The sequence below is a fragment of the Rhinatrema bivittatum genome, chromosome 4 (genome assembly GCF_901001135.1).
Source record: "Rhinatrema bivittatum chromosome 4, aRhiBiv1.1, whole genome shotgun sequence".
In the NCBI taxonomy this organism is placed as follows: Eukaryota; Metazoa; Chordata; class Amphibia; order Gymnophiona; family Rhinatrematidae; genus Rhinatrema; species Rhinatrema bivittatum.
In genome coordinates, this window is record NC_042618.1 from 61128739 (window position 1) to 61153833 (window position 25095).

General features: G+C 43.1%; 2 protein-coding genes across 2 annotated transcripts in view; one reads left to right on the forward strand and one right to left on the reverse strand.

The window, feature by feature from the left end:
• The window catches only part of LOC115089852 (JNK1/MAPK8-associated membrane protein), an 18116-nt gene extending 13610 nt beyond the window's left edge, over positions 1 to 4506 (reverse strand). The window contains exons 1-4 of the mRNA XM_029598199.1: positions 4355 to 4506; positions 3025 to 3098; positions 1929 to 2083; positions 129 to 335 (exon numbers count right to left, since the gene is read on the reverse strand). Coding sequence (XP_029454059.1) covers positions 129 to 335; positions 1929 to 2083; positions 3025 to 3098; positions 4355 to 4358 — 440 coding nt within the window. The 5' untranslated portion in view covers positions 4359 to 4506. The remainder of the gene's footprint in view (positions 1 to 128; positions 336 to 1928; positions 2084 to 3024; positions 3099 to 4354) is intronic.
• Positions 4500 to 25040, forward strand: LOC115089851 (trans-L-3-hydroxyproline dehydratase-like). The gene is made up of 6 exons (XM_029598198.1): positions 4500 to 5041; positions 16818 to 16987; positions 21780 to 21902; positions 22075 to 22212; positions 23794 to 23949; positions 24049 to 25040. The coding sequence occupies exons 1-5, from the start codon at positions 4555 to 4557 to the stop codon at positions 23917 to 23919; spliced, it is 1044 nt and encodes a 347-aa protein (XP_029454058.1). The 5' UTR covers positions 4500 to 4554; the 3' UTR covers positions 23920 to 23949; positions 24049 to 25040.
• Positions 25041 to 25095: the final 55 nt, after the last annotated feature.

Genomic DNA, 25095 nt, shown 5'->3' on the forward strand with positions numbered 1-25095 from the left:
GGCATAGAATGGGAGAAAAGCCTTAGTGAATCAGGCAGTAAACGAGTTGCAAAACTTAGTACATCAGCTACCCATGCCCCAGCCTAAATGACAGGTCAAACGTCTAGTGCATTCAGACCATTACTTACAGAGGATACACTGCTTCCTGGGTACAGTGTAGGGTGGTGACATAATCTGGACTTGGATTATAAAGCATTGTGTACCAATCTGAGAGCATCTCAACCCCGCAGGACTGGATGTGCAGTACACCCACTGGCTCACTTACAAGTAAAGTAACGATTGCAGCAACACTGCATTCAAACAAGGCAGTGGCATGCTGGAACAATGCACTGGAACTGAAAGGAAAGAAAAATGTTAAGTCAGAAAATTCACTTTTTCTAATTTCAGTTAATATAATATAACATGCAGGCCAAACCAAACTACTGAGAAGATGACATTCAGTTATTGATCCCACTAGGTGCAAATCCAAATCATCCTCTAGAAAATTTAACTCTGTGTCTTCCTGCTGTTGCTTTGTGGATGCACAATTACATACTAAAACTGAATCCTAATAAAACCAAAGTTCTGTGCATTAGAAAGCACATGCTTTCTTTCCCTTGTCCTTTAAAGTTTGGATGGGGAACCCTTAGGCTGATTTTGGATTTAGAATTCCCTTTTGAATCTCATGTTTCTTTGTTAAAGAAAAATTGTTTTTTTTCCACCTGTGGCAATTGTGTTGTATTTGTCCTTTTTTGATCACAATAATTTTGAGACCATTTTGCAAGCAGTTATCTCTGCCCATTTAGACTACTGCAACAACCTATGTTTAGAATTGAAAAAAACAAAACAAAACAAAAAAAAATGTTGGGCAATTTGCAGTTAATCCAATATAGAGCAGTGCGGTTGCTGACTGGTTATGGATTTTACTATAGCATCATTGGAATGATCAGAGATCTATACTAGCTACCAATAGCTTCACAGATGCAGTTTAAGGCCTTGACCCTTGCCTACAAAGTGGGCCATGGGCTGGGCTCAGAATATTTGAAGAAGAGGCGGCTAGTGAGATATGTGCCTAACTGCACTCTGCAATCCCAAGGTGGAGGCTCTCTTTGTATCCAAAATGTGAAAATAGCTAGGCTTTCAAGAACTAGAGATCAATCCTTTTCAATGGCAGTTCCTTGCCTTTGGAATTCTCTTCCTGGATATTTGTGTATGTGCACTAGGTTGTTAGCTTTTAAAGGTTTGTTAAAAACTTAGCTGTTTTAGTGTTTTTAGTTTCAAGTTCATAATCAGATTATATCCAAGTGACATCCTGGTTGGCTGGGGTTAATTTTATATGTCTAAGGTTTGTTATTTAATTATATTGTGTTTTTTTAAGGTCATTTATTTAAGTGTTTTATTTGTACTCCATTCTGAGCTGGTTGTAAGGATGGACTATAAAAGTGATCTAATAAATAAGATTTAATGAAAGGCAATAAACTGGCACCTTTTATATAAGGGCTGACAAACTTTTGTTTCTTTTAATTACATCTATAGAACTCTTAATTATATACCATCTGTACATCTTATCTCACTATTCATAATATTGATGCTTCTCATCTTTCAATTTCAAAAGCAGCATGTCAAACTAGTGAGCTTCCAATGATGGAGTAGCTCTCTTTGGCTGCTAACTCCATGAACATGAGGTTGCAGAAACACAACTACAGTAGTCAGAGGAGTTTCTACAATCCTACTAGGCATACTCCAGGAAGATAATTTCATGCATCCTGAAACATCACAATTTGTTTGAGGACATGCAGTGCAATATCCTGATCCTGCAAAACACGCCACAGCTTAAACACCAACACAGGACATACATTTTCCCCTAAACAAAAGTTACCATTTTTTGCTTTTATTATTTATCTGTATTTAGTTTGTGTATATGGAAGCCCCCAGGACATTGTACTAACCTTTTTTTCCCTGAATACCACTCAATGAAAAACCAATGTAAAATTAAGGGAAGCATTGCCATAAAACCAAGATATAGCCAGTCATACAACTCTGGAGATTCAGTGCATATTCGACAGATTTTAGCTGAGTTTGTTCTTTGTCCTCTGGGGCAAACCTAAAAGACAACAGCACGATGCTTTTATTACAATACCAGACAGATTTTCTTTCTAGATGTGACAAAGTTGACAACTAGAACAGAACCATGAATGAAATCAGGGCACCTATTGCAAGTATTCTGTGTTCCAGCATAACAATATTTGGGTATCTGGAAGACATTCAAACACATTGGCATTCTAAAATCTATTAAAAAGCACCAGGGAGCATGCAACAAATCAGAATGTTCAACTGTCTGACACTAACCCACTTCTATATTTCTGCTACAGTGTCAGCACATGCAATTATGCTACATTTGTACCATTCCACTGCAGGAGAACCTTTCCCATAGCACTTACAAAATAAAAAAAAAATTAAAAACCATATTAATTATAAAACATATGCAATCTAAAATGTACTGGTGCTTTATAATAAGGTATAATAGGTATTGCTGCTGGTTTGTCTTATCATAATTGCTATCCTTGCTCTACTTATCTCAGTCAAACTTCCATGTGGCAACAGTGTTATGATGTCCCTAGATATCCAAGATCCTGTTACAGGTGTTGAAATGGCTTCTCTAGGTACCTAGATGCTACATGGAAACAGACAGTGAAGTACCTGGACTCTAGGTCTGGTTCCAGTTTTCAGCCACTCATGCTTTGTGGTTTCCCTAATCTTGAGCAACACTTTATACAAATATAAGAGAGTCTTAAACAGTCTAAATTATATAAATGCAGGTAGCTTTGTATCTATGTCAAATGTTTTCATAGCAACATGGGTCTCTACCTGAATACTGAGGATAGGATGTCTACAAGTTAGATTTACTAAGTCTTATGGCATCTATCATGTATAAACAGATTTGTATTTCAATACATAAATTATCAATTAACCCCAGAAATATTAGCTTCTTCATCTTAACTGAGCACATATAAATTAAAAAATTTTACAACATCAAGAGCTTACCCCACATTCTCCATAAATTTCTGTTGTTCCATTAAACGCCACAACTGGCTTTCCACAGTAATGTCCAATGCAAGCTGGATGCATATCGATAGCATGAAAGGGAAGAAAAAAAATACTATAATGTATCTCACATTACCAAGTTTTTCAAAACCTCTTATGAATCTTTCTTAAGTGAAGCCTAAGAGACAGTGGAAAATAATGTGGTTTAAATTTTTAAATAAACTATGTCTTACACAGAAAAAAAAAATACAGGGTGCATTTTGGGGGTAATACTGGCTGGTAGAGCTTGCTTTTGGCTGTTTTGATTTGTTTTCCATGTAGTTTACCCCCCACCCCCCAAAGAAAAAAATCATAAGCTATTTTGCATTGCAGGATAGCATACTATTATGGCATTTTTACAGAATGAAAAAACATTTTAGTACAGTGTGGTACATTCTAGTCACCCCATCTCAAAAAAGATACAGCAAATGGCTGTCCTATGAGGTGAGGTAAAACAGGTTAGGGCTCTTCAGCCTGAATAAGAAATGACTGAGAGGAGATATGATAGAGATCAATTAAAATCTTTAGAGTGGAGCGGGTAAAAAGGGAATTATTTACTCTGTCAAATAGTATTAGAACTTGGGGACACTCCATGACATTAATAAGTTTTAAACAAATTGAAAAAAATATTTTCACTTAGTGGAATTTGTTGCCAGACAATGTGGTGAATGCTTTTAATTTAGCTGAGTTTCAAAAGGATTTGGACAAGCTCCTAGAGGAAAAGTCCATAAACTATTATTAGCCATGCAAATTTGGGAAAACCATTGTTTATCCCTGGTTATGAGTAAGAAGGGCTGAATCTATTCTTTGGAATCCTGCCGGGTGCTTGTGACCTGGATTGGACAGGACTGGGCTTGATGGACTTGGTGTAACCCAATATGGCATTTCCTAGGTTTTAGTTGCTTGAATGCGCCCACAGGTCACATAAGCTCTTTTCTTGCGTAATATACTGCCAGAAAAAAAAAATTTGACATCACCTGGTATTTCCATATTATCCCAAAAATACATGTAAACAAAAAGTGATATACAGCTAATGGGGATCGTGAGCTTGTGTATCCTGAAAAGCCTAAGAACAATACTGGCAAAGAACCGAAATATAGGTAAAGAACTACACTTAGATCTCTGTACTAACACCTAATAACAAAAGTATCAACACAATAGTTTCCCCTGTTATGCTACCAAATTATTATCACTTAAACAGAACTCCCGTTGGTACAAACGGCTAACTCTAAAACCAGCAGGTATCAAACTCACAAATTAGAAAAAAAATCACAACGCTGGAAACACTCACCCATCGCCCGGATCAAGGAAGAACCGCTTAGACCCTCGATGACCGAGAGAAAACCATAGCTACTTCCGGTCCCTCCGCAACAACTTCCGGGTCACGTCAGTTGTGGCGAGACCACTAGAAATAGCAGGATCTCATTGGCTGAGATGTAGGGGGCGGTTGGTGTTGTGTTCTCTAATTAACCTTGTCTGGGTCGGTTCGCTATGGAAGTGCCCGGGCTGCAGCTGCCTCCGCACGATGGTTCCGTGCTGGCGGCAGTGGACATGCACACGGGCGGCGAGCCCCTGCGCATCCTGCTGGCCGGGCTCCCCGAGGTGCGTGGGCAGAGCCTGCTGGAGAAGCGGCGTTTCGTGCGGCGGCAGCTGGACTGGGTGCGCCGGCTGCTGCTCCTGGAGCCCCGCGGGCACCGGGACATGTACGGGGCCTTGCTGGTGCCCAGCGAGTGCGAGCAGGCGCACCTGGGCGTGCTGTTCATGCACAACGAGGGCTACAGTACCATGTGCGGCCACGCCGTGCTGGCACTCGCCCGCTTCGCCGTGGACTACGGGCTGGTGAAAGAGCCGCAGTCCCCGGAGACGCAAGTCAACGTGCACTGCCCGTGCGGGCTGGTGACAGCCTTCGTACAGTACGCGGCGGGCCGGAGCGGCAGGGCCCGCTTCCTCAGCGTGCCTGCCTTCGCCTTCGCTACAGGTAACGGGAACGAGCCGACGCTGTCCGACTGCTGCTGTTATTAGATAGTTGTAGAGCGCTGTAGAGACGCGCACATAAAAGACCATCCCTTCTCAAAGGTGCTTACCGTCTAATCTAAATAAAGCATTTTTGAGGGAATGGGGGGCGGGAATTAAAATTTCAAGGGGGGGGGTGGTGGTTAATAAATGCAGTTTAATTGAAAACTGGAACCATTTTGTTTAATCGGCTAAAGCTGTCACAATTGACTCATAGCCTCAAAAGCAATCTGTTCCCTGTATGTACCCGGATCAGTTCAGACCATGGGTTGAGCCTCCTGTCCAGCAGATGGAGACAGACCAAAACTGAAAGGGTATCCTATATCAGGACAGAGCCTACCCTGCAACCCTTCAGTATTTGTCTGTCTCTAGCAGATGCGACAGCTCACCCTGCAGTTCCCTGATCTTTCATACAGGCTGATACAGTATTGACGCGGTAGAAAGAGTGCAGAAGTGCCGGGTGCACCCTCGTTTGCCGCGCGCACAGTTCGGATCACATACCGCTTGATACAGTATTTAAATGGCATGCAAATGCAAGCCGTGTCCATGAAGTGCAATCCATTTTACTGTATAGAGTGCTATACAGCGCCTATACAGTAAAATGGGTGCGATAGTACCTGTCATTTCAAATGTCATTTGAAATGACAGGTACCAGGAAGTGGATGGTTCTATGCTCGGGCATCGGGGATTGCCAGTCCTCTCTCCCCCCCCTCCCCAAGCAAGGCACAGGGCAAAAATCGACTCGACATGTTATTAAGAAAATAGAAATTGTAACTAAAGTAAACTTACTGCATGCTTCCAGCAGCCCCAGTCCTCTCTCCCCTCCTCCCGAGGTGCCCACCGCGGCTCCCCTGCCTCCCGGGGGCAGCCGGCGGTGAAAGCGGCTTCCAGCAGACCCGTCGGCGAAGGTGCATGAACGTACGTCCAATTTGGGCGCTCAAGGCATCTTCGCTGGCTTGAGCGCCCTAATGGGACGTACAGGCGGTGCGAGCTCATCATGCCAAAAAAAATTGCACCGGCAGGCAACTGGAAGATTGCCCGGGGGGGGGGGGGGTGCGTCGGAGGGGGCGGGGCGACGACTCCCCTACCTTTCCTGCATGCGGGGCAGCTCCGGCTCGCCTGCCTGCCTCCCTCCGTTCTGCTGCTCACTGCCTCCCCAGCGCCATCTTGCAGCTTGTGACATCACCCCTGACCCTTGAGTGCCCAAACGCCGGCGAAGGTGCATGAACACACGTCTAATTTGGGCGCTCAAGCAGCGAAGGCGCTCGAGCGCACAAGGTCCTTCACAGTTTTGGACTTCACCACTTCCTCCGGAAGGGCATTACAGGCATCCACCACTCTCTCCGTGAAGAAATACTTCCTGACATTGGTTCTTAGTTTTCCTCCTTGCAGCTTCAGCTAGTGACCTCGGGTTCTTCTGATTTTTTTTTCTGACGGAAAAGGTTTGTCGTTGTCTTTGGATCGTTAAAGTTTTTCAAGTATCTGAAAGTCTGAATCATATCACCCCGCTCCTCCTTTCCTCCAGGGTGTACATATTTAGATTCTTCAATCTCTCCTCGTATGACGTCCGATGAAGACCCTCCACCTTTCTGGTCGCCCTTCTCTGTACCGCTTCAATCTTGTCTCTGTCTCTTTGTAGATACGGTCTCCAGAAGTGAACACAGTACTCCAGGTGAGGCCTCACCAAGGACTTGCACAAGGGGAGAATCACTTCCCTTTTCTTACTCGATATTCCTCTCTCTATGCAGCCCAGCATTCTTCTGGCTTTTGCTATCGCCTTGTCGCATTGTTTCACAGACTTCATATCATTAGACACTATAACCCCAAGGTCTCTCTCCTGCTCCGTGCCCCCCCCCCTCCCATCAAATACAGTTCATTCGGATTTCCACTCCCCATATGCATGACTTTGCACTTCTTGGCATTGAATCTCAGCTGCCATATCTTCGACCACTCTTCCAGTTTCCTTAAATCCCGTCTCATTCTCTCCACTCCTTCCGGCGTGTCCACTCTGTTGCAGATCTTAGTGTCATCCGCAAAAAGACAAACCTTACCTTCTATCCCGTCTGCAATGTCGCTCACAAAGATATTGAACAGACTGGTCCCAACACCGATCCTTGCGGTACACCACTTAAAACCGCTCTCTCTTCAGAGAAAGTTCCATTAACCATCACACATTGTCTTCTGTCCGTCAACCAGTTTGCAATCCAGGTCACCAACTTGGCACTCACTCCTAAGCTTCTCGTTTTATTCACCAGTCTCCTGTGCGGAACCGTATCAAAAGCTTTGCTGAAATCTAAGTAGATGACATCGAGCGCTCTTCCTTGATCCAATTCCTTGATTACCCAGTCAAAAAAGTCAATCAGATTTGTCTGACAGGATCTTCCCCTGGTGAATCCATGCTGCCTCAGGTCCAGTAATTCTCCAGACTGTAGATAGTTCACTATTCTCACTTTCAACAGTGACTCCATTACTTTTCCCACCACCATATAAGCATTATGCATTTATTTGCCACCAAACATGCCTTGATTAGTAGTACTTTTCAAGCTTTACACATACAAATTGTGACACACCCCCCCCCCCCTGCACACCTAGGGGTAGATTTTCAAAAACGGCGCGTTGGCGTACTTTTGTTGGCGCTCCAGGCGCCAACAAAAGTACGCGGGATTTTAGTAGATACGCGCGTAGCCACTAAAATCCTGGATCGGCACACGCAAGGCTACCGATTTTGTGTAGCCGGCGCACGCCGAGCCGCGCAGCCTACCTCCGTTCCCTCCAAGGGAACTTGGAGGTAGGCTGCGCGGAGGGAATTCGCTAACGCCCTCCCCTCACCTTCCCCTCCCTTCCTCTACCTAACCCACCCCCCCGGCCCTGTCTAAACCCCCCCCCCTACCTTTGTTGGGGGATTTACGCCTCCCAGAGGGAGAAGTAAATCCCCGCGCGCCAGCGGGCCGCTGGCGCGCCTAGACGCAACCCAGGGGCAGTTCCGTAGGGTGCGGCCACGCCCCCGGACCGCCCCGGGCTGAAACCATGCCCCCGGGCCCGCCCCCGAAATGCCACGTTCCGCCCCGAAAATGACATGCCGCTCGGCCCCGCCCCCGACACGCCCCCCTCGGAAAACCCCGGGACTTACGCGAGTCCCGGGGCTCTGCGCGTGCCGGTAGGCCTATTGAACATAGGCGCACCGGCGCGCAGGTCCCTGCTCGCGTTAATCCGGGCGGATTTACGCGAGCAGGGCTCTTAAAATCCGCCCCTAAATATACAGAAGGCCTTGGACCACACGAGTTGAGAGTTTAACAGGAAGTTCATGTATCTTAATATAAGATTTTTTTAATATGGACACACTCCTAGAGGCAATGTAGAAAAGTAGCCTGTACTGCCGTACATTTGAGACACTGATCCGAAGAAACAACAGGAGCCTGAAATGCCTTCACAGGCCAAAAAATATAACTTACGTAGTATTTTACATTGCAGTTCCCTCAGAGCTATACGTTTTGTAGCTTTATTAATGATAGAAACCTCTGCTAGTAATTCCCGTGCCAATAGTTGAATATTGAGATCATGTCCCCAGATCTCTGCCATGGCCAACACTAACCTATATTCAGTAATAAGAGTGTAGATATTTGTATGCCACTGACATAGTCATCTTTCTTGCTCTTCCCATGTGAAGAAATCTTTGAAAAGGACCGGAGGTCCTCGCACTAAGCCCGTTTATGAAGAGGTTCGAAATTTAACTCTGTAGTTGAAAATATGGGAGAAAATCTTAGAACTATAAACCCCACGTGGTCAATACAGTATTGCAGGGAGTGAACCTTCCCTGACCTCAAATCATAAAAGGCTTGTACAGAGTTAAATCCCTTAACCTCCAACAGCTGGAAAAATACATTAAAGTCACCAGCCTAAAAGTGAGGATTTCTAGCTAAAGGTAGGCATGGAGAAATCTCCCAGGGCAGATGAAGTAACTTCCTCAGAAATTTCCAAACCCGCCGAATCATTCCAGAGTATAATGAGCAGGTAACCCAAACAGGAAGGGAGTCCCTGGAAGCATGAATCACAAATTTTAAATACAGAGGATGTACATAATTAGTTTCTAAATCTGTAGTACTAGAGGCCCTACTAACTCCCAACCACTCAACAATGGTTACAATATGGCATGCCCTGTTACAGTATTTAATATAGGAGAAACGTACACCACCCTCAGCTTTGGGAAAACTTAGTTTTCCCCCAGAGTTCTCACCTTTTTGGATCTCCATATGAATCTAGCACAAATATTATTGATAAGAAGGATATCCTTTGTATTTAGTAAAATGGCTACCAGTTGAGGAATATATAATAACTTGAGAATGAGTATCCTCTTTAATAGTGCCACCCGCCCCAACGTCAATACGGGAGATCCATCCTCAGTCTTCTGATGAAACTTTTATTACTGGTTGTATGTTACAACTTGGGATTTCTATATACTAAAACTCCTAAATATCTAATTTTCTCCCCCGCCCATTGAAAGGAAATCCAGGCCACCAAACCTCTAAATTTCCCAGCAGGTCCAACCCTTCAGGTTTATTTAAGCTTAATTTCAGTCCTGAAAACTTTCCAAACTCTGTTATCAACTGCAACAACGTGGAAGTGAGGAGGAAGCCTCCGAGAGGGTCATTAAAATATCATCAGCAAATAGCATTATTTTTTAATCTAGTGGACTGAATGGAATACCCTTAATAGCTCTTTCCTGTTTTACTCTCCGTATCAAGGGTTCCAAAATTAAAATAAATAATAGAGGTGATAAGGGGCACCCCTGTCTAGTCCCTTGGAATAAAGGAAATGCCTCCAACAGCATCCCATTAACCTGAATATATGTCAATGAGTTAGACTAAAGATCCTTATCGCAGCCATAATATGACCAGTAAAACCAAAGGCACCCAATATAAAATGAAAAAAAGACCATGAGACCCTATCAAAGGCCTACTCCGCAACAAAGCTGACAACTAATGATCCTGGGAATTGATTGTGCACTCTCACCTCCATCGCCAATAGCAAATATTGAATATTTGCATTGGACTGCCTCCCATGAACAGAACCCGTATTGTTCCCTTGAGAGTAATGACGGTAGTATATTTATTTATTTATTTTTCATGTTTTTATATACCGAACTTCCTCAAAGATATCAAGTCGGTTAACAGTGCAACAAATACATCTCAATTAACAGTACAATAAAATATGGCATAAAACAATAAAGTTAATACATAAAACCATTAAATGTTTCATATTTCTCCAATTTAAATGTCAAAACACCACTCCCACTTATCATCCCATAGACCTTGACATGGACTGAGCTGCTCTGGGCTCACACTAGCAGGGTCATTTATCAAATAGTGTTATGGCGTTTTCGCATGTGTTAAGCACCTTTAACACATGCGATAGCACCATAACCTATGGTGCGATGCAAATCAGAAAAGGAGAAGAGAGAGAGCGCCTAGCCATAATGCCCTCACACTAGATAGATATTTATAACTGTATGGGAGACCAACCTAGTAACTCGAGGTGAGGTTTAGGTATTAGTGTAGGGATTAGGGGCCACTTTGACATTCAAAGTGAGACGTACGAACAGAACAGTGCTCTCTTGTGAAGATTTGATGATCTTCGGAGTGAGGAAACTCACACCAAGATGAGATTTGTGCAGTGTTCTCTCAACCTAGCTTGATGGACGCTCTACCTGGGTAACATCAAGCTAGGTTGAGAGAACATTGCACAAATCTCATCTTTGAGTGAGTTTCCTCACGCCGAAGGTCTGGATCTGCTCTAACATTGAAATCTCCTTTCATGACAATAGGAGCAGATCCCAGTTCCTGTAAACATGTAATTATTCTCATGTAAAAAGAATGCTTGTAATTATTGGATGCGTAAATGGATTCCAGAATAACTTCCTGTCAGTTTTCCTTTAACCATCACAAAATGCCCTGCAGGGTCTGTTTTTACCTGATACATTTGAAAAGACATTTTTATGAATTAAGATGGCTACTCTGCAGCGATTGGTAGCACCTTGTGCGGAAAATACTTGAGAAACCCAATGCCGTCTCAATTTCTTATGTTACTTATCCAACATGTGGGTCTCTTGTAAAAATATATTACCGTTCAGTCTTTTTAATTGGGATAACACTTTTTCTCTCCTTATTGGGGATACCAGCCACGCTACATTCCAAGATATAAATTCAGTGGGGTTCCCCATCCCATCTCTCTGGAGCCCAAAATAAGAAAGAGATCCTCAAAACGCCAGGGAGCCCGGATTGTCCCATTTCAAGGTCAAGATTCCCCATATTATAATAATAGGAAGTGCACCAATGTTTAACTACACAGCAGATGGGAATATCCCTTGATCCAATTATGGAATAATATATTTCATGCTTACCCAAGCCCAGAAAATAGCCGACCCAACTCCCCGCTCCCCCCCTAACAATCCCACATAGAAAAACAAACACAACTCCCAATAATAAAGAGCCTTACTACAAGAGAAGGCCAGGAGCACTTACAGATGCACTCAGGGGTTGCCCCTCATGGAAAGGAATCTGACAATCAAAAGCAGAATTTATGCAGCATGCACTGATAAATTACAAACCTCGATAGTCAAAACTGATCGCTAAATCCACAAATAACTAGCACTACTTGGGTAATAACTCCCCTATTGCCTTTAACAACAGATGTCCGATAAAAGAAATTGATAGAAGCAGGGTGAGAACATCACCACATTGCCCACTATGGCTGTTCTGAGCTAATGATCACCACTGAGAACAATTTTATATTTAGACTGCAAACAGTGCAGCACATAAATATGGCGATGTAGTGAAAGTCCAATAATTAGAGTCCTGAACTTAAACTCACTGGGCAAGATTTTCAAAGGGGTACACGCATACCCCCCCCCCCCCCGAAAACCTGGCCGAAGTACCCCCTGCGTGAACCGAGCCTATGTTGAGTAGGCTTGGCGGCGCACACAAGCCCCGGGACGCACGTAAGTCCCGGGGCTTTCCTGGGGGTGGGGCTGTGGGCATGGTTACGGCCGGGGGCGTGCCGAGGCCTCCGAAACTGCACCTGGGTCTGAGAATTGCGTGCCGGCGGCTGGCCCGGCGCACGCAAGTTACGCCTGCTTTGGGCAGGCGTAACTTGTATAGCAAAGGTGGGGGGGTTTAGATAGGGCTGGGGGGGTGGGTTAGGGAGGTGGAAGGAAAGTTCCCTCCGAGGCTACTCCGATTTAGGAGCAGCCTCGGAGGGAACGGAGGCAGGCTACGCGGCTCGGCGCGCGCAGGCTGCTGATTTTGGGCAGCCTTGCGTGCGCTGGCCCCGGATTTTAATGGATACACGCGGATCTATTAAAATCCCGCGTACTCTTGTTTGCGCCTGGTGAGCGAACAAAAGTATGCGCGGGCGCAGATTTATAAAATCTACCCCACTATGTCTTCCTTTCCGCTAACATTATGGGCATCATCGGCAGCTCATATAAGACACTACTCTCACTCCCCCGCTGCAGGCAGGTCATCCACAAATTTTTGAGCCTCCGCCACCGATTCAAAGAGATGAACTTTATTCTGCAGCCATATTTTCAGCTGTGCAGGGTATAGGAGAGAAATGCATATTTACCTGATGACTAGAGCTGAACACACCCTTGTAAACTCCTTCCTCTTAGTGGAGATACAGGGAGAAAAATCTTGAAATAAGAGAATACATTGGTCACACAATTGGAGTTCTTTTTGCTTGCGGTATAGTTGCATGATCTCTACGTTCCCTGTACGTACCCGGATCAGTCCAGGACAGCTGGGTTTTGCCTCCCCTCCAGCAGATGGAGACAGACAAGATTTTGCAGACTCTGTCCTATACCCCTGAGGTGCCACCTATAGTCTGTCCTGGACTTATCCGTGGTACTATAGGAACGAAAATTAACAGGTAAGAACCAATTTTCCTTTTTGCTTGTAATTAAGTAGTTTAAAAATTACTACTCTTGGCTTAGTTCTTCCTGCTGTCATGCGGCCAAGCCTATGCACACACTCAATATTACAGGCCCACTGTCTGGTGGAAGGCCCATTTCCTTAGCCAAGCTCATTGACATATTATATTGTTGTTACCTTTTTTTACCCTCCCTGCTCTTGTTTTAAGCTCTACCAGTTCAATGTAATTCTGTCACTTTGTTAATCTGTTCTGTGTAAACCGATATGATGTGAAAACGAATATCGGTATAGAAAAAACTCTAAATAAATTAAAAAAAAAAAAATTCTAATACCGATTTTAAGAGTCTCTCATCCACCGATTCAGGGATTCCAACAGCTCTCAGATTATTGTGGCAATAGTAGTTCTCTAAATCTTTAAGTTTCTCAGATTGATTCAAAAGCAGTTTCTCCAGTCACTGTATTTTCATTGCCGCTGCAGCACAGTCGTCCTCTATGACTCCAACTCTTCCTTCCACCACATCTATACGGGAGCCAAAGTCTGCTGTCGTGTTCTGCACCCCCGCAATCTGAGCAGATAAAGCATCAAATCTGCTTCTCAGTGCTGTCACTACAGCTTCAGAGTCAGAGAAGCATTCTCTTTTGCAGCTGCCATCTTAGATTTGGATAGGCGCAGCTTCTTTCTCCCTTTTTTGTGAATCTTGTGGACATAAGCTTAGGAGGTCTGATTATAAATCTGTCCATAAACTATTCAGCAGCCGTCCTGCAGAATTTAAGCAAGAAGGGAGTAAATTCCACTGCGATGGGAGGAACCCAAACTCAACTGTCCATCCGGGTTCAGTGCATCACGTAACTCCATGCTGGTTTGTTTTTTTTAAGAGGAGTAACCACCCAGAAAAAGGATCTTGGGAGTCATAGGACAATACATTAAAATGATCAGCTCAGAGAGAGAGAAAGAGAGCTGGAACTGCGAGGTGAGGAAAAAGGACTTGAGTCCCCCTTGCCCGAATTACCTCTAAAATATTACCTCCTGGGAAGCTCGTTGTTGGACATTTTTTCATCGTTGTTCCTTCCTGCCTGTCGCGCCGCTGACGTCATCAGGGGCGGGACCGGTAAGGACAAAATCGCCCCCCCCCCTGCGGTGTGCAGTCGACGCCGCGCACGCGCGGCTTTGTTGAGTACTGAGCTTATGTCTAAGCATTTTCCATTGAAATATGATCCACACGTAGTCCCTCGGTGAGTAACTGTGTTATTTTCTATCTCTCTGCCTCAATTGTTAACCGTTGAAGATAAACTAGAGATACTCACAAAGACTGTTACTCCTGATAGAAAATGCCCCATACTAAACGAAAGGCCCGAGTAAGGGAGGTTATAACTTCATCTCCAGTACCGGGTCCAACTCAATCCCACATCCCATCATTCTTTGTGACGACAACAGCTACTAATCCGGAGGACAGGGCCGCATTAGAGGCAGAGTTAGAGCGAGATTCTGCCTCTATGGCCGAAGCCATCTCTTTAAGCCCCGGTGCTCCCAATATCCCATCTCCACCAACAGTCCTACAGGATAAAATTGATGATACAACATTTCCTGGTATACCAAGTGACGTAGGACCTGAGATGGGAAACATTGAAGCAGGGGTTAGTGAACTGGGACAGTCTGAAGACAGAATAATTGTAAATCCAACAACACCAGTGATAACAATGGACGTGATTTGGATTGCAATTAAATCTCTTGAGAAAGCAATAATAAATTTAACTAAAACACATGTAGAAGTACAAAAGAAAACATCAGAAATAGAGAAAAAAGTTTTAACTAATCAGGCTAATTTAGAAATTCAAGAACACCGTTTGGGTAAAGTAGAAAATATTCAAAACAATTTGGTTAAAGGTGAAACATTAAGTATGAGGAAATTAGAATATATGGAAAACAATCTTAGGTACTCTAATATAAGAGTACTAAATTTTCCTTTTGTAAGAATGATTTCCCCGTAGGATATGTTCAAAGAATACTTACTACATATATTAAAGATACCTGAACAGGCTATGCCTGCTATTGCTAAAATGTATTATATTGCTAAAAAATCTGGCACAAGAGAAGTGCAGCAAGAGCAATCAATTGATTTGTCAGATATTTTAGAATCTACTCTTGATACGGTAATAACAGCACGAGAAACTCTTTTTGTCTCCTCCTTGTTCCCACATGAAAGAGATACAACTCTGTGTCTATTTCTACGCAATAGATCGTTACACTTTCATGGTCAACAGATCTGGATTTACCCAGATCTGTCCAGGGTAACACAGGTAAGGAGACAGGAATTCCTCAAGTTAAAGTCTGCAATCCTATCAAGGGGAGCTAGATTCTTGCTAAGATACCCATGTAAATGCGAAATCTGGTACAAAGATCAAAAATATGTTTTCTTTGAGGTTCTAGCTCTACAGACATTCCTAGATTCACATCCCCAAAATGCAGAAAATGGATGAGAGCATATAAATATAGAAATTGTTATCTCTATTTGCCTAAAATCATGGTATTTTATTTCCATTATACCTTGTAGTTTCGCTCATTTTGATTTCTCTTCAACGGTATACATTTTTCTCTAAGATATTACTGTAATTGATTATAAGGGTAATTATTGGTATATTGCTTCATTTGATAGTTTACTTGAATGTAAGATTGCATATTATTTGTTTTGCCTGTTATAATCTAAGGAAATTAAAATAAAGAATTATAAAAAAAAAAAAAATGATCAGCTCAGAGTGTAGCAGCAGTAAAAAAAAAAAAAAAATGTTAGTAATTATTTGGAAAAGAATGGAGAATAAAACTGAGAATATTATAATGGTTCTGTATTGATCTATGCCTCAACTGTACCTTGGGTACTGTGTGCAGTTCTAGTCTCAGAAAGGTGACAAAACTAATAAAGGAGATGGAATAGCTCCCTTATGAAGAGAGGCTGAACAGGCCAGAGCTCTTTAGCTTGGAGAAGAGACCATGGAGGGGAGATGATAGAGATTTATAAAATCTTGAATGAAGCGGAAGAGATAAGTAAGGAATGGTTATTTGCCCTTGCAAATATTACCTGTTTGTAATCAGCTTTGAAGTGGATTACAACAGGTACTAACTAACTAACTAAATAAAATATTAACAGAAGGGAGCAAGTCATGAAACTAATAAACAGCAGATTTAAAACAAATTGGAGCTTTGCTGTGTGCAAAGTTGGCAAAGCCATTAATACAAAGAGTTAATTTTGATTTTCATAAGTGTGATTTGAACTATTAAAATGATGTATACCAGAATTATACATAAGAATACAAACTCTAGAAATATATATATATAAAAGATGGTCTCATCTATACAGTGCTATATAATTAATCTTCCAGGATCATATACTTTACCTTCACTTAATCTGATCCTCGTATCTTTTTCTCAAGGAACCCTTGTTGAACTGAGTGTGTGTGTTATACATATACACACACATGAAAGTCACTTCAAAATGGGCACTTCCTCCTTGTTTACTGTCAACTCTATTTTTAAGCTAATGTCTTTTATGTTTTGACAGTCTAAATTTTTCTAATATCGCATCATTTTTACAGGAATACAGTCTGACAGGTTCTCTGCCTATACCAATGACAGCAAGTTTCACTTTAGTCTTTAAAAATTACTTTTACGTTGTTTTTTTGAAGAAAGTAATTGTATTGTGACTGTCATCTAGCTAAACTTTAACAATTGTAACCAGTAATATCAGTCTAACTTTTTAAAATGTTAATAGCTGTGGAATATTTACTCACTAGATATAAATATTTACATATTTTCTGTTTCAGATGTTGCAGTAGATGTTCCTGGATTTGGAAAGACAATAGTTGATATTGGATACGGTGGCGCCTTCTATGCATTTGTTAGTGCCGACAGCTTTGGACTGGATGTTAGCTCATCAAAGACAAGAGAGCTTGTAGATGCTGCCTCTGCAGTCACCAAAGCTGTCAGTGCTCAGGTACCTGTCCTGTCCTACACCACATATTCCCAATGAACCACACATATGTAACCTTCGTCTCCTCCGTATTACCCTGTACCTTCCGGGAAGTGATACAGAACATGCACGGTACATTTGTTGACTTGGGAAGAACTAGCTCTCTGTGTGCCCGAAAAGAGAAAGGTGAGCACATTAAAATGTGTAGTGCTCTCAGTACGTACAGAAAACCAGGTTCTAAAAAAATGGCAGCAATACAGCACAGAGCAAAGTGAATAAAAACAAACAGGTAAACTGTTTGAAAGGGAGCTTGAGTGTATGACTGGAGATGTACTGGACTACCCGATTAAAGCAACATGACTTCCGCAATAATCCTGTATGAAAATGTTCTATATGGGGTAGATTTTAAAAGAAGTACACATGTACACCCGATTTATAACTTGCGTGCACAAATTATAAAATCAGGGGTCGGCGCGTGCAAGGGGGTCACAATTGTGCACCTTGCGCGTGCCGAGCTGCACTGCCTTCCCCCGTTCCCTTCCCCCTAACCTGACCTTCCCACCCCTTCCTCTAACCTGTCCTCCCCTAGCCTTACTCTAACCCCCCCCCCCCCAAATTTTTAATTTACCTTTTGCGCCTGCCGGCCGACTGCCAGCACACAATTCCAAGCACAGCAACACATGGCCGCTGTGCCTGGAGCCTCTAATCCCGCCCCCTTAGTAAAGCCCCGGGACTTACACGCGTCCCGGGGCTTTATGCTCGTCCCCAGGCCTTTTGAAAATAGGGCTGCGTGCGTAAGGCCGGTTACGCGCATAAATCTTTTAAAATCCAGCCCAGTGGGGCGGATTTTCAGAGCCCTGCTCGCGTAAATCCGCCCAAAACCGGGCGGATTTACGCGAGCAGGGCCCTGCGCGCCGGGAAGCCTATTTTACATAGGCCTCCCGGCGCGCGCAGAGCCCCGGGACTCGCGTACGTCCCGGGGTTCTCGGAGGGGGGCGTGTCGGGGGGCGGGGCCGGAGCGCGCGGCGTTGCGGGGGCGTGTCGGCAGCGTTTTGGGGGCGGGTACGGGGCGTGGCTACGGCCCGGGGGCGTGGCCGCGCCCTCCGTACCCGCCCCCAGGTCGCGGCCCGGTGCGCAGCAGGCCCGCTGGCGCGCGGGGATTTACGTCTCCCTCCGGGAGGCGTAAATCCCCCGACAAAGGTAAGGGGGGGTGTAGACAGGGCCGGGTGGGTGGGTTAGGTAGGGGAAGGGAGGGTAAGGTGAGGGGAGGGCAAAGGAAAGTTCCCTCCGAGGCTGCTCCGATTTCGGAGCGGCCTTGGAGGGAACGGGGGGAGGCAGCGCGGCTCGGCGCGCGCAGGCTATACAAAATCGATAGCCTTGCGCGCGCCGATCCAGGATTTTAGTGGATACGCGCGGCTCCGCGCGTATCTACTAAAATCCAGCGTACTTTTGCTTGAGTCTGATGCGCAAGCAAAAGTAGGCTGATCGCGCTTCTTTTAAAATCTACCCCTATGTGTTTAATGCAGCTCTCTAGTACTGTGCCCTCCATGCTGAAGGGACATTATCTAGGAACTGTGCTCCCAGCTGTCCTCAAATTCACTGCAAACCTCTGTCAGGAACTACTCCAGAAGCATGCAACAAGGAGACCAGGTGCACACCTAACCTGATAGACAAATGTGAAAAATCTTTTCAAATATTACTTTGTACCTGCATAGGCCGTACAGTTCTGTATGATAGTATTCTACACCTATAGGGAGCACCTTTAACATAGCTGATATTAGAATACAGTTTCTTAGCATTCGGATAGGTGGATCCATGACCAGTGGGTTATGCACCTCTACCAGCAGATGGAGACATAGCAAAGCTGACATCACAGTATATATACCCCTGCAATGACATCAGCCTGCCCATATTCTCTGTCTCCAGATGGTGGACCCAAGAAACAACAAGGAAGGCAATCTATAAATGCCGTGAGGGTGAACAAAGTAGAATAGATGCCAGATGTCCAATCAAATTGCTTTATTCAAGTGGAGACGAAATACTATGGGCTTATTCATAGTATTTTGTCTCCACTTGAATAAAGCAATTTGATTGGACATCTGGCATCTATTCTATTTTGTCCAGCAGATGGTGGACATTAAACTCCCTACTGGGGATTGCGTTAAAAGTTTTTTTTGTAGAAGAAAAGAAGAAAGAAGTTTATTGCCCCCGCTCTCCTGTGGTGATACCTATTTGGCCCTCCCTCAGTCAAGTTTCCTGAGGGGATATCTCTAGATCCTTCCTTCAGATGAGTGCCTTGGTCCGGTAGCTGGTTTCGGCTGATGTAGACTTAGCTGTAAAAAAATAAATTAAAAAGCTGAAAGGCCAGTGGATGCAGGAAACTGAGCGCAGTGGTGAAGGTCTATGACCTCTCCCCCCATGGCCGGAGACCAACTCTGTACTCGGCTGGGATGGGCTGAGCTCAGGTAAAGAGTAAATTAAAAAAAAAAAAAAAGGTAAGGGGGAGTTGATTTTAGGGATTCCTCTCCCCTCCGGTCTCCTTGCTTGGCATGCCAATCTGACATCTGTTCCCGCCTCCAAGGGAGCTTAGGGACTCGGGCAGGTTGAGCTGCCTTCTGGGCTAGGCCCCGCTCTCAGACTTAGATTGTTTGCCGTGTGGTAGACTGTGGTGGCATTTGTGCACTTTTTCTCTGCGCATAAGCCAGCCCTCTTCAACGTCTGTTTGCGCTTACACGCCCGGCTATGCGTCTAGTTGTACACCTAGCTGGGCATTCGGGCACATAGGGGCGCTCAGTTGTGCGTGTAAGGGTACCTGGGTGGATGCACAGTAGTGCGATTAAGGGTGCCTAAGAAGGTGCTTAAGTTGTCTGTCTCCCTTGATAGTGCCTAAGGTGCCTATTTTTTGAGTGCCTATTTTTTTTTTTACAAGCGTCTATTGCGAGCACAGCTGGGCGCACAGTTCTCAGATGCCTGTTTGGAGCGTACTGGCAACTATGGCTCCGATAGCAAAGAAGCCTAAGCGTCTTACCCTCTGTTCTGCTTGTTATATTCGGGCATCTCAGCCTGGCATCCCCTCCAACTTGTGACAGCACTGTTTGGAGGCTCAGGGAGACTTGTCTCCATCTGATTTTGCTATGCCCAGTCCTTCCCAGCATGATGCGGGAATGGAGAAAGAGTTGCCAGAGGTTTCACCTGGAATTGGAGCTCCCCTAACTGGTTTGTCAGTGGGGGAAGGTAGTTCAGTGGGCGCTGGACCGACACCCCCTGGTTTTGACCCCTCTGCCTTTTCTTGGGTGGAATTTTTTTCAAGGGCTGCAGTTCTTTCTTCAGGTGCAGTTGTCGACCCCGACCTATCTTAACAAATCCGGATCGCAGGCTGCAGTGTCAGTTTACATTTGTCGTTGCATTATAAGATGTATTTCAACTTGTCCATTCCCACCTGGGAAGGGACCAGTTTGATGGCTTAGTGGCTGTTCCTGAACCTGGCTATTTGGGCTGGGGTTGCTGTAGGGGCAACATCCACATCAGCAAGGAAGGGGGGGGGGGGGGGGGAGTTGCAGCCCATCGTACAAAGGTGACATCTAGTGGCCAGTCATGGGTACACGTGTACTAGATTCCAGAGGGAGCTACAGCCTGTTGTGTGACTCCTGGCTGAGGGCTGTTGTTGCAATGTCTGAGCTAATCAGGAAGAGAGAGATCTGCAAGTGAAGGTTTATGGCATTATAGCACAGTAGAAGCCGGTTGTGATTGATCTGACAGCTCAGAGGAGCAGGAGGAAACTGCTGAATCAAAAATACAGTATTTACCCAAAAGGGAAATTAATGCTGGCATAAAAACAGTATTTTCTCTGTAATTGGATATGTGCTACTGTTTCCTTAGTTGACCTCTGAGCTCGCCTATTGGAGAGCTGTGGCAGGCGCATTAAGTTCTCTGATTGGCTTAGCGCAGGGTAATGGAGCACTGCTGGGGGGGAACATGCATTTTTTGGGCCCGTGACAACCCAAATCGTGGAGGAGAAAATCTGTTAGTGATTGTTTTTTTTTTCCTTTTGGTAGTACATTGCATGTTAAGAAAGTTGTCCCCAACATGGATTGAGGGAGTGAAATTAGCCAGTGGCACATGCAATAAAGACTAAATACAAAAGTTAGCAAGATGAACAGCAAAAGCAAAGCGCAGAACAGATACATAAATAGAATACATGTGAATTTCTGGTGCCCATTTTTAAATGCTGTATTTAGGGTCTCTCTCTCGGGGACTGCTTGGAGATTTGGGAGGCGGTGGTGATTTTAGAAGTTTGAAAGCGCGGGTTGATGTATTTTATTCATGATTGTAATCTGTGCTTTGCTTTTGCTTTTACTGTTCATGTTAACTTCTGTATTTAATCCTTATCTATAGTTGTGTTATTAGCTGATTTCATCCCCTCAATGCTGCTGTGGCAAAAGATGGCATATGCCGGAGGACAAATTTCTTCTTTACTTTATTGCTTTGCTAAATATTGTGTTTTGCATGTTAGGAATATGAGCTCATTATAATTATAAGATCACTTTTGTTTAGCTGTTTCTCATCTTCTTTAATGATTTTGTCTGTATAAGTGGCTCTTTCTTGCTATAATTTAGTCATTTATTAAACCTTATTTAATTTTTTTTTTTTTTTTTTTTGCTTGTTTGTTTTTGGGCATTGTAAAACTGACACATCATACCTTTTTCATTTTTTTTGTGTGCATATATTACATGTACCATCATATGCCATTGTAACTTATAATCAAAATAGTTTGATGCTGTTATATTTGTGTAACTATATTATGACTATTTTGTAGGTCAAACTTCATCATCCAGACAGTGAAGACCTGGCTTTCCTATATGGCACAATATTAACTGATGGCAAGGATGCATATAGTGAAGAGCCAACCGCCAACATCTGTGTATTTGCTGATGCACAGGTATTAAGACAGAATACTTTCCACTGAAGCAATGTAGTCTCTTACAACAGTACCTACTGCAATTCATGGACACAGTGGTATAGCTCATGAACTATGGGGCAAACTTTGGCAGTGACAGTGGAATACGCCATGAACTACACTACATACAGGTGACCAGTTTTTATTTTTCTAGGTTGACAGAAGCCCTACTGGATCAGGAGTGACAGCTCGTATTGCTCTTCAGTATCATAAGGGGCTAATTCAGTTGAACCAAACCAGGACTTTCAAGAGTGGTACAACTGATTCCTTATTCACTGGAAAAGCTGTCAAGGTAATAAAAGAATCTCTTGTTTCCTCTCAAGCTGTAATGCACTGAAAGATGGCGTACATGCAGAAACCTGGATCGAGCAGGCAGTTACATGCATAAATGTGGATACAGGCTGCTTGAAAGTAATAATTGAAGTCTGATGATCTTTAAATGTATACTCAGAGAATTGAAGAGATGCTCCGAACAGGGATGGATTACCTGGGAGAGCTGGAAAGCCTAAAGGAAACCCAAAGAGTGGGGAATATGTAAACAGGGTGGTATGGTAGTGTTGAAAGCAGAAAGAGAAGAGGATGTGAGACAAATGGTCTTGAGTTTGTCACTCAAGCCAACATTTCATCCAAAAAGGAGCCCAAGGCAATTTTTAGACTGCCTTAAACATAGTAGGGGCCAGTATTAAAATATATCAGGCTATGTAAGCTAGCTGGATAGGACTTGTCTGACCAACTTACAAGACATATTCAGCGGTACAGCAGTGCCACTGAATATACCCAGATAAGCTTATCCAGCTAACTTTAATACTTATGTGGCTAACTTTAGAACTGCTGTAAGGCATGTCTTTTTTGTTTGTTTGTTTTAATCAGGTTAACTTAATCAGATAAGTCTCAATATAGCTATTTATCCAACTAAGTTAGCTGGATAAGTAGCACCGTTCAGTTTGCCCATTGACTATCTGGCTAAGCAGCATTTAAATATGGACTCCAGTAGTCTTTAATTGCTTGCTAAAAAACATTTATTCCACTTGTGACCTTAAGGTATGGAAAATTGCATTCCTTAGAACAGGGCTGATTTGTGAGAGAGCCCTATTCTTAGTTGCCAGAGTACGACAGCTTTTTAACCCCAGGTATGGCCATTAAGTACTGACTATTGGAGTGAATAACTTGAGCTGGCAGATAAGGAGTAACCAAATCAGCCAAATGACCAGTTTCTCTAAGATTTATTTGTTTGTGCATTGAGGCTGCTATTTCTCTCTTATGTCTTTTTGTTTTAGACCATTTTATTTCCTAATGACTATAAAGCTGTTTGTCCTCTTTTTTTTTTTTTTTAGTAGATGGGCTTATGTAAATTCAGATAACACTTCGTTTATATTGATCACCTCCTTGTAGAATGAGGCAGACCTAACCTTGCATAGGTACACATCTTGACGTAACCTTCACGCAAACAAATGTCCAGTACAACTCAGAATATTGGAGAAGTTCCTCAGTGAGGATTTTCTTTAAGCTTTTGTCCCTTTCCTTGTCATTTCTCTCAATTGTCCTCGAGCATGGAGGGCAATAGATGTCTTTCTGAGGCCTTTCCTCCAATTTATCAATCCAACCAGAAAGACCATTTATTTTACTTCCCTCCGAGCAGAGATCAATAACACCTCCATAGCAGTCAGGTCAGGGAATGAAAATCTTATCAGCGATAAGATAGATCTCCACCTGGTTTCCTGTAACAGTACGGCTTAGGCTGTCGATCAAGGCTTGACATCATCTTGCAATAGTCTTATCTATATGTCATTAGAAAAAGAAGCATTTTGAAGTCTATAACTTATCAGTTACGTTAAGGAAAATATATTTTCAAATACCTTTTTTCTTTTTCCAGGAAACTACCTGTGGTGATTTTAAAGCTGTCATTGTAGAGGTTGCAGGTCATGCCTACTATACTGGAACTTCATACTTTGTCGTTGAGAATGAGGACGCATTGAAAAATGGGTTTCTTCTAAAATGACCTTCTTAGCTTCATTTCAAACTCTTAATGGTAACCATGATTGCAAAGGTAGTTTATATACACTTCTTCTAAGAATGATAATGTGATTTATGACTAACCCTCCTGTCTTATTTTTTGTTTTGCCAACAGATGGTAAGCTGCCACAACCTCTTATCCAGAATAAGTGCCTTTTGAATAGTGGAGCAAAGAGTCTTGAAAGAATCATGGCAAAGTAGCCTTATGGTTAAGGAGATCGGAATGTACTGACCTAAATCACCCATTTGCATTATTTTAACATCTGTTGCAAATAAATATCTTTTAAAACTGTTTGCTATTTTAATTCACAACCTGTCAAAGAAATGATTAGTGGATCCTCCACCCCTCATGTGGTTATAAATATACAAAAGCTGAGGGCCTTAATAAGACCTACCCATCCTATTAAAAGTAGCCCCAAAGCTCTCCCTACCCACTAAACCTATCCATATGGTGCAGGAGTGATTCTCATGCATTCTTGCCCATGGGTGGAATCGGTTTGGGAGAAAGAACTAATGTTAGAACCTATGTTCCTTAATTGGTATTGGTTCTGAGCGCAATCCATGAGGGTAACATGATTGGCGAGTCTCGCTCAGTTGTTATATTTTTTGCTTCATTGTACTACTTGGACTCCTGTGAACTCTGTGAATTTATGGATGGCACTGGACAGCATATGCTGTATTATTGTATTAATATTTAGCCCTTTTGGAATCAAACCTGAGAGTTTGTTTCAACAATTTTACACCTTATAGTCTATAAAATAGTTCTTATGAATTTCATGGTATACTTAATGCTAGCCAGTGTATATTGTTAGATATTCTCCTTGCTGTATGCATTACAAATGGTACTCAGTACCTGCTGATGGAACACTGTATATATAGTTCATAGATATGAAATTGCTCTAGCAGTTAAGTTGTACCAGAAAAAACAAATTTATGACATTTGGCAATCTTTATTTCATTTTCTTGTTTCCTCAAGATAATCACGATATCTTTATTTTTAATCTAATACCAATAAGAATGGATACCTGTACCTCTGTTTTTGTTATTTTAAAGTTTTGATTATGTAAAACACTTTATCAATAAAAAGAGTGAACTCTCAAAGAATGACTTGTAGCTACAGAACAAGTATTTTTTTTTAAATCAGTTATATAACAATCGATGG

Excerpts from the sequence above, each read along its gene's own strand:
- LOC115089851 (XM_029598198.1), top strand. The coding sequence starts at position 4,555 with ATGGAAGTGCCCGGGCTGCAGCTGCCTCCGCACGATGGTTCCGTGCTG. Across the intron at positions 16,988-21,779 it reads CCAAAGCTGTCAGTGCTCAG|GTCAAACTTCATCATCCAGA; the intron begins GTACCTGTCCTG and ends ACTATTTTGTAG. Across the intron at positions 22,213-23,793 it reads TCACTGGAAAAGCTGTCAAG|GAAACTACCTGTGGTGATTT; the intron begins GTAATAAAAGAA and ends TTCTTTTTCCAG.